We start from the raw sequence: 10,073 nt of genomic DNA on the forward strand, positions 1-10,073 counted from the left end.
AGAATGGGCAAAAAATACGAAAGCTTTAATGGCAGGTGGATCCAAGACACATGCAGTATCTGGTCTCATAACGTATGGTTCTTTCAATTCACTTTTCTTCGTACAACATTTGTCATGACTTTCCCTTGTTTTAGGACACTTCTATTGTTGTTATTATTCCGTAGAAGCTCGGGCATTATTGCCTCGGGAAATCGTAGGACAGGAAATGTTCCCAAAGCGTGAGGTAAGCTCAGTATTTACATGAGGATATCCGTTTGAATGTCCTCGGCTGCCCCCCTCACAGGGTTTGTTCGCCTTTCACAGTCACAGCAGGTGGAGCGACGTTCACTGACCTCTGATACGAGACAGAATATACATCAAAGCAACAGGGACATTCATCTGTGTCATGTTGATGTATGGATACAAGAATTCACACACCCAGACACACGCTTACCTCCGAACATGTCGTCTCTTTTCTTTTCTTATTTTTGCAGTGACTCAGTTGTCCTGACATTCGTATCTCCTTAATGGCACGACCTGTGAAATCTGTACACTTTTCATGCAAAGAAGATCTCAAAAAGTTGGGAAGATAATTCCTCCCATCACCTTAGATTCCCGGTGAGATCACCGTGGTTAGTTTTGTCATGATAATGGCATGCCCATGATCACAATCAAAAGCTGATGGTGAGTTTGACTTGGCCACATCTGGCCAATTGAAAAGAGATTTACAACGCAGTAGGTTCCCGCCAAACTGCACTGGGTATCATCTCTCCCGCCCGGCCGTGTTTATGCAGGACACGTTTAAATATTTGAGGAGCACATGTGAGGATGAATGGTGGCACAGGATTTCATCATAAAGCTGTGAAGGGCAAGCCGACGGGGGGGGTCATTTTAAAAGTAGTGTCAACATTGTGAGATCCCACCTCTGTCGACTCAGCAAACAGTATATCGCGGACGCTCTGAAAGGCGGTGACGGCTGCTTTCTGGAAAGGCCCGGAGGTTTTCTCAGAACACCTTTGATCGTGCCAACAGGCTTTGGACATCTTCCCTCTTTGAGTCCGAGCGGCGTTGCCAAAGTAACCATGAGAGGAAAAATAACGGTGACATATAAGAGAGTAAGATTGACGACTGATGCGACCAAAATGCTCATTGGGACAATGCTGACAAAAAAACTGCTGTTGACACTATTCAAAGAGCAAAACAGCTGCTGCTCCATTCACTGAGGTAGTTCATCTTGCCATGTCTTTCCTGTGTCCACAGTGACGTTACGTAATGTCACATTACGTAATGTCACTTCAGACACAGGAACAACTAAAGCTCTATAGCTTCTCCAACATCTTTTCCCTTTGTCTTGAGCAGTCAGAGGGCAAGAATAATTGGTTTTACAGATGTGATGTAGACGATTGGATGATGCATCCCCTTTGTTCCTCTCTCCTGATCGCTTCATTGGTCCTCTGGTTTATATCACACTTTACCTTCTGCTCCACCAGTATCCCATCTTTCCCCTAAATCTACCACTACCCATGCAGCTCACAGCTCTCGGTTGCAACAAGTGTCTGTGGAAGTTCCCATGCTCCCACTCACTTATAGTCGCCGGAGAAAGAGCCACATCAAGTGGGCTTAGCTGTCAAGCTACTGCTGCGTGGGTTTCTGTTTACCCAGCCTGCCTGTCTGTGGACGTCCACCGTCCATCTGCCTCGCTCACTAAAAACAGAGTTTCAATCAAGCAAGAAATCCCCACACTAAAATAATGACTATTATTGAAAATTGTTTCTTTTGCAAATCAATTCCACTTCATTTTTGTCCTTGGCTTCCCCATTTCCGCTTACATCACATGCATATTTCCATCCATCACTCACAGTAACCCACACTTTTCCGCAGGCCTCTATCCACCTCTCTCTCTCTCTCTCTCTCTCTCTCTCTCTCTCTTTCTGTTTGTCCGTCTGTGGGCATGCATGTCTGCTGGGGGTTTCCATGCTACTCTCCGTTTCCCAAAACAGACACCTGCACTACCCCACCCATCCCCTCTGACGTAGACGTTCCCTACTGGGGAAAGTAAAAGAGGAGAGCTGTGTTCAGAGAAAAGGGAGTCAAAGGGAGAAGTTTTCCAGCATGTAGGGCAGCCTATATGGCATCGTGTTTTCTTCATTTTGAGGCCACCCTATTCGGCACTTTATCACATTTTCTCCACTGGAAGGGCACCCTGGAGTGCACTTTATAATGCTTTCTCCATTTAACCCACTAGGGCACTTAATCATGCTTTCCCCACTAGAAGGCACCCTAGAGGGCACTCAATCATGTTTTTAATTTTTTATGTTTAATTTTAATCTGGCCCTAAATCCCGAATTCATCTTTGCTCTGCACATTTTAATTTGGGATTGTCACAATAAACTTCTTTTGGCAGGTAATTTAATATGTTTGATAGTTCAGGTTCAATGACGAAATTGACACGTTTGCCTAAAGTTTCTCACCCCCATATTAGTAAGTGTCCTGGAAGCATTTATTTTAAATATCGGAAACAAATCCTTTAAAAGTCTTTAGCTATTTTATCACACCTGCCAACAGCGCCTATAAACACTGGTAAGAGCCATTTTAATATGTCGTATGTATCGAGTTAAGGGGTTTAGGACTGTGAAATGATACAGTAATAAGCTGACAGCTTCTTGTTTTATTACATGCCATTGACTCTGATGTCAGCACTAATCATTTAAACAATACGTGACCACGTCCAGCTCCAACAAGAGGTATATATCTTCACGTTTGGCTGCAACTGCAGTCTAAATATGTAGCAGTCCAAAAATAAATACATTTCCGCAAATAAAAATAAAGGTGCTGCTTAAATGGGATGCATATCACGCGACATGTTGTACAGACTAGTAGCTTTCTAAAAGAATGTTAAAATACAAGCACAGAGGCTTAGGGACTATCCCAGTAAATGATGGGATGAATGGTATTCTCACATTTATTGACAGAGGTAAGTGTTGTTTTAGGAAACACTGTCCCCTAGTGGGGACATTGTTTACTTCTTTATATTCATCAGACAGGAAAATGCATTTTCAAGCTTTCATTGAGTGGCAGAAGCAGAATTAGAGTTCATTACCTATTTGAAATGACAACAAATGTATTGTGTCAATGATACATATTAGTTTTTAAGATTGTCTCACACGTAGTTATTGAGTTTTGAAATCAACTAAATATGTCTTTTTATAGGTTTTGTTCATATTCGCCATACATTCCCTAGTGTGTCACTGAATGTTGTCTTTCGATAGTGTTCACTGATCCAGTCTTCAGTGAATGATCAGGAGAGATGAATTAGATGGTACTTTGTCAAAAGTCATGGATTATGTTGGACAGTCATAAAAAAGTCAGAGTATACCATGTTGAATAAAGTCATAACAAAGTCAGTTTAGCATGTCGAAAAAAGGCACAGTAAAATGCAAATTGGGTTTTTTCCAATCGGAGCAGTGAAACGTGCTACGTAAACAAAAAATAATGAATAGAAAGACTTATTATTTGTCTTAATAACTATTATCCACCAAATAATTCAGTTCAAAACTGTTTTAAGGGCTTAAATTCATCAACTGAATAATTTACAAACACAGGTGCAGGTGAGATTTGGGTGTGGCTATAGTACCAAACAGTACACGGGATGCAATATACAGTATTAGCAGAATATGAATTTGCAAACATAGACAGCTTAACAATGTTAAAAGGATAATGTTCATAGGAGTTATTTGCAACAGTTTAAACTTTTGTTGTGACTTGTATGTATGATTTAAAATATCTGCAATCTGCAGAGCAATAGACAAAAATAAAAATATTTGTTTTGTAATATACAGTGTTATGTCATTACTGCTAATGAGTCATAATGGGTGGAGTTTTGTGAAAACTGTGCCATGGAAAATATCGTGAACACTGGACAAATAGTGGATTCATAAAAGGAGACATCGTCTGCCCTTGAGAACAGTATAGAACAGAATGCAGGATGGAACATGTGTGTTCCATCACAAGTTATGTATAGAGCCAGATGGCTTGTGCCATTTAACCTCAGTGTCTTCAACCACTCAACACCCCCAGGTAGTAGCTGGCTTCTCTTAGCCAATGCTGATGGTTGGCGTTCACACTGTGAGGAAGACACAGTCGCGCCCTTAAAAGCCCGGCAGGGTTAGGGTTAGGGTTAGGGTTGGGTTAACCCTAACCCTAACCCTGTTCTCTTCTCTGCAGTCAGTTGTCATTTCAGAATCGATGTGACCCTCTTCCTCATTCATCATCACATCGGGTGCTCAAGGTTTCTCCGACTGAGCCCATTGAACTCAGTCCCACGCCACATGCCATCATCTAGATCTTCAACCTGCCTTACTGTCTTCAACACCCCCACCAGTGTCGACTCTCCAAAATCGGTACTTTGCACAGCTGGCCGCTGATCATTTTTAATGAAATAGACCTGGTTTACAAGCTTTTTGCAGACACATGTTCACATTCACACTAAATGGCTTCACTGTGGCGTCCATTTCTCTCATACTGTACGTTGTAAGTGGAGGCGCACTCTGATGGTGTGGTGAGAGGAGGGCCTTTGGCCATTTGTCATCATTAGCATTCAGACAAATTCAAAGTATAGTATGTTGAATAAAGTCATAAAATAGTCATAGTATAGCATGTCAAATGAAGTCATGAATAAGTCACAGTAAAACTTCCTTAAGACGTTGACCCTTATCCATTAAAATGGCACCTTTGTGATATAGCTTCGTGGCAAACAATTATGTCATTTTGGTTGCCATTTGCAGGGGTAGGATTTTCCAGAGCTAACACACTAGTGTGAGGTTATGGTCCTTTGACAGCTTGGCTCGCATGTGCCTTTAACACGTGTGAGGCATTTCTTTGACAGCTACACTACCCAGCCCTCTGGACACTAAAGACAAAGGTCAGACTTTGTTGAAAGCTCTAGCGTGTGCCTGTGTTGTGTGAAGCCAAGCTCACGTGAGGAGGACTTCAAATCAAAGCTGAGCATATGTTAAACGTCAGTGTTACATTACTGAAGATAACTGAAGATGTTGATTTACATCCAGACCCTGAATGTGATTAGTCTTTCAGGTGTTTCCCTAAAATGTTCAAGACCTATATGATCGTCTGGTAAATGCCACTGATTTTTTTTCTGTCATTCTCAATTATATTCGAATAAGAGGAAACTCTGCAGGTTGTTTGGGAGTAGTTTTAATTTCACACAGATTTTGAATATGATGGTCTGAAGAAGATGTAAATTGAGATTGGAAAAGCATCAACTCAGATATTGTTACATAGAGAATATTTCAAACAATTATATAAGTAACACAGTAAAACGTCGGTGCATGTGAGATAACAGGAAGATCCCACAGAGCGTTTGTAATTAAACGTGTGTCTGCATTTGACAGTGTGTTAACTGCTGAGCTGATCAGTTTGTTATATGCAGACAGACTGGGTCACAGAAAGCAGGCCGCGGGCTTCTAATGTACTTTCTAACAGGCAGATATCGACTATATTCAAATAATAAATTAAGAAAAGAACATATTGGGCAAAACATGTAGGCTGATAGTGATTTCAGTTCACATAAAGATGTCTGACCATGCTGGGGGTTTTCCTTAAAATCAGATACTGTCCGCATTATGTTGGTACTGGGAAATTACAGTAGATGTACAGTATGAGACGCTGCTTGAACTGTCTCAAAGTTATGCCACAATTGCATGGCTTACAGTCAAAGGCTCCAATATTTGGACATGTATTATCCCTTTTTTTCAGAGGAATGGTACATGCGCTCTTTTTACAAAATATATGTTCTATAGATTTTATGTTTATAGATTTTATTTCATGTATATATTTATATTTGCACTATTTCCTACTTTGTTCTGCAACTGCTGCTATCCCAATCTCGCTTGGGAGAAATAAAGTTCAACCATGTTTTAGTTGATTATATGGGTCCAAAAGACAGTCAGACAACTTTCATTTTATAAGTTTTCATCTTTTAACATCTAATTTATTCATACTTGTTACAATAACATAGCTTGTGAATACAATTCTGTTTGGAATATGACTCTTCGTAGAGCTTCAAAGCCATGTGTATGTTATGTGATTGAGGAAAAATGGCAAAAACATGAATAACTACCAGTGTTATCCTTTTATTTGTAATGCAACAGTCGTGCATTGAGAATGGGGGGGGGAGCGCAGTTTGTGCAATATACTTTCACTTTACACAATTTTTTTAATGATTTTGCCGACAATTGTTCTGCGTTTATCTACCTTTCAGTCCCACGGCAACTCAAACACTCCCTCAGAAGGACACAGTCAGCCTCTTCTTCATGTAAAGAAAAGCGAGGTACGTAGCTCCGCCCAGAACACCTATCAACAGGGTGGTGCCAAGAATAACCGGTGCGTTCTTCCTGGCCACGCGAAACGCCACAGGAAGAACAGCAGAGATTAGGATGTTGTTGACATGGCCAAGCACTCTCCTGAAGGCTGGGCGCTCCACCACGCGCTCGTAGTATGTCTCCAGGTTCACGCGGTTACCGTCGCCCCAGAAGCGGCGGGAGAGGCCGAGGAACTTGAGGCGGTGCAAGGTGACTGCCAGAGAGACGTCGGCCATGCTGAAGAAATCCCCACACAGCCAGGACTGACTGCCTTCTTCTACAAGTGGACGAGGAGGCAAGAAGTACAAAAGGCAACAGATAACATGATATTCTTAATGGTAAATTGGTTGATAAGTGACGAGCTATTGTGGGCGTGTACCTGGTGTTTCCTCCACCCTCCTCTGTAGCTCTGTCTCGACCTGGTCCATCACACCCTCCAGTTCATCCAGAAGCTTCTTCATGTGCTTCATGTTGTCATGGTCAAACAACTTGGACTGCAAAAACGTTTTCATACAGAAATGCATTTGTGCATATTTACCTTATGACACATTTTAGAATTGCACAGGCCGCCAAACTGCTTGACACATTACTACGTTACTATGCCTTCAGTTTATGCCTTTTAGGCTGGTTAGTTTGCCGAAAAATAGTTGCCATAAAAACCTACATAATACTAATACGAAAACCCAGACTGCACTCTTTCAGCTGTAGTTCGTTTAAGAAAATAAAAAATGTTTTGGTTATTTGCAGTTGTCAGGTGCAGATACTATTATTTAAATTAATATAACACATGAATGTACAATTTAATACATTTAAATGGAGGTGGCCACATCAAAACACATGGATTTCACTTGTAAAAATCAGAGTTTTCAGTTACAGCTACTTTACTTATAGTTAGCTTTTAGCAGGGGACATGACTCTCTTCTCTTTTCACAAAAAAAAAAAAACAGTTTTGCTGACTTGGCGCTCTGCTAACTTGAATAACTTACTTTCAACCGCCTCTGTTTTGCTATATAAGCATCTTTCAGCTCCGGGTTCTGCTCTGCCAGTTTCTTCAGCTCCGACTGCGTGTTTCCGATCTGTGCTGTCACACAAAAACACAGCATCGTGTTAGAGACACTTTTTACGACTTTTAGAGAAAAGTCTGCTAATATCAGATGTGTGCCAGTGTGTGTCTTTCTTGCAGACAATAATTAAAGGTGTTTAACTAAATAGCACATTTGGAATTTGAGTAGATTGAGCAGTATGAGTGTACTCTAGAAAAATACTTAATTGAGTACAACAGAAGGTGAATTTGGCAAATTGGACACTGTTATGTGCATAATCGCTGTAGGACCAAAGCTGTATGACACTACTCAAAAGCATCACAGTGAGTCTTACTTCGTATACAGGCGGCAGCATACGCTGGTATGTGCGAGTCCATTGTGATCTCAGGGTGAAGGATGCAGCCATGGGTGTAGGCATCCATCTGTAGTGAGTCCAGCAGCTCTCTGTAGTGCTGCACCCTGAGGTAGTATGTACTGCCCTCTTCAGGGATCAGCTTGGGTGTGCCTTCTGGAGACAAAGAAGTCATCAAAAGGAACGAGGAATGCTGTCACTTCGTTCCCTTACGTTTCTCAGAAGAGACTCAAAGTGGTTTTATACACCGCAAGCTTGCCTTGGAACGACGACGCAAGGGTTGGGAAAAGTTGGAAAAACAGTAGGTATTTAAACACATCATTTTTCATTAGCTTGAATAGTTGCATGCTTACCAGGTTTTCTCTCCTTTTAAGGCGACAGGATGAGACTCTTAGAACAACGGTATCATGGATCAGTGCAAACAAAGAAAAAATGTAAAAATTAAAAGAAAAATATATGGAATGAAAGATCGAAAAATCAATCTGATATTTATGACAAATTAAAACTAAAATATTTGATTTGAAATCAAAGATTAAACATAAATACTGAAAGAAGAAAACAATGTATGAAAACAAGTCGTGACGTCTGTTGAATGGAGCGCGCCTTGTAACTATCCAGCTCTGCTATAATACGTTACCACAAAGTCTTTATTTCGTCTCACCGTCATTGAAACTCTGCTCCAGGTAGTCCATGATCTGAGTTGGGTCACAGATGATGTGTTCATTGTGGACCAGCACTGGCACCTCACCAGTGGGATTCAGATGCATGAACCAGGGCTCGTTGTGTTCACTGAGAGGAAGGCTCACGTCATACTGCTCACAGAGCAAACCTTTCTCTGCTATAGCCAGACGCACCTGAAAAACAAATTTAGACATCTACTTGTGCTACTATAAATAACGATCAAATACTTTCTATAAGTAAGGGACTATTCTTTGGAGGAATACAGAAGAATGATCATAAAATACACTTTTAATTCCAGGTTTTCATCCAGTTGTGACCAAATGAAAGATACAATTTTGCATTGAAGTACACCTTTTAGCAACAGGTGTAATGGCAGTGTCCACAGGCAACTGGATTTGCTAAATATTCACTGACTTCATGACACACATAACATCAGAAAGATTTGTCCGGACGTCTATTCAAATCTGTGGTGAGGAGCTGTCCACTGGACTGTGGTGCTGAAACGTAAATACGCTCACCTTCTGAGAATTGAAAGACTGCGTCCAGTGATAAAGCATAAGTGTTGATTCCCTTTGTTTTGCGATTGTGCCACATTCTTGATGTACATCTTGTTCTGGGTCCTTCTCTATAAGAGCCGTTTTCTCATCTTGGGATTCCGGTCTGTTTTCCGACGCCATTTTATCTGGTAGTATGTTAGGGGACAAGTGAGGGCAGCACACCTTATCACAGTCAACACTTAAATAAAGCGCCCCCTCCTGGCTCGGAGTGGAACATGAATCCTCTTCTTCAATTTGATAGAATTGCGAGGCTGTTTGTATGTTTACAGTTTACACATGTTCTTCCCCATCTTGTTATTTTTCTTCCTCCTTCATTTCTCTCTCCTTCTCGTTGTCGTCGAGGGCTACATGTTGCTATCAGTTCCGGTAGTAGTGGTAGTTTTAGGAGTAGTCGGCTACAGTATATTTTACCATTCAAATGTTGTAATGTTTCATATGCATGCAAACATTATTACCAAGAAATACAAGGCTTTAAACGAAATAGGTCCACTAATTCACAATGTAAGAAATAAAGGCAGCAAATGGTTTACACATTGTACTACAGTTCAACACTTAACTCGATCATATCGTTCCAGCAATGCAATAAAAGCATTTGGACAGCAGAGGTCGCTGTTATCTATTCCTTCAATGTCTAAGCTGTTGGTGGACACCAACGTGTTTTTGGTCAGCCCAATGCAGAAAGTGATCATATTAAAGGCCACTAGTGTCACACATATTTGATATCAGTTTTAGAGGTGGAATGACCTCATTCATTGACAAAAATGATGTTTCTGACAAATGTTTTTATTTTTATGGAGTCATTTTGAGTCACATGGGTCGTTGCAATCATGACCAAAAACACTTCTATATATATATATATATATATAGCTTATATTTTAAGTCTCATGAAGTAGGTCATAGTATTTGACAGTATTGTGTAACTGGGCAGTTAGATAAACAAGTATAATCCTAAACTCACTAATGATAATAACAGACAATTGGTACAATTACATGGGTGTAATGGGAAATAGTAATGTGGGTATTCAGATATGTGTAAAGTGAGACGTCGTTCAAATGTGTAGCAGTTTGGCTGTGGTGGTTGAGG

The 10,073-nt window shown here is 40.7% G+C and overlaps 1 protein-coding gene across 1 annotated transcript; it reads right to left on the reverse strand.

Annotated features, from left to right (window-relative positions):
* Positions 1–6,156: 6,156 nt before the first annotated feature.
* On the reverse strand, positions 6,157–9,109 carry gdap1 (ganglioside induced differentiation associated protein 1; the record flags this gene model as incomplete). The annotated part of the gene is made up of 6 exons (XM_079292180.1): positions 6,157–6,633; positions 6,736–6,850; positions 7,343–7,437; positions 7,734–7,907; positions 8,413–8,605; positions 8,951–9,109. 6 exons carry the CDS (start codon positions 9,107–9,109, stop codon positions 6,281–6,283), a joined length of 1,089 nt encoding a protein of 362 aa, XP_079148306.1. The 3' UTR covers positions 6,157–6,280.
* Positions 9,110–10,073: the final 964 nt, after the last annotated feature.

The sequence above is a fragment of the Melanostigma gelatinosum genome, assembly GCF_949748355.1.
Source record: "Melanostigma gelatinosum genome assembly, chromosome: 20".
Classification (NCBI taxonomy): domain Eukaryota; kingdom Metazoa; phylum Chordata; class Actinopteri; order Perciformes; family Zoarcidae; genus Melanostigma; species Melanostigma gelatinosum.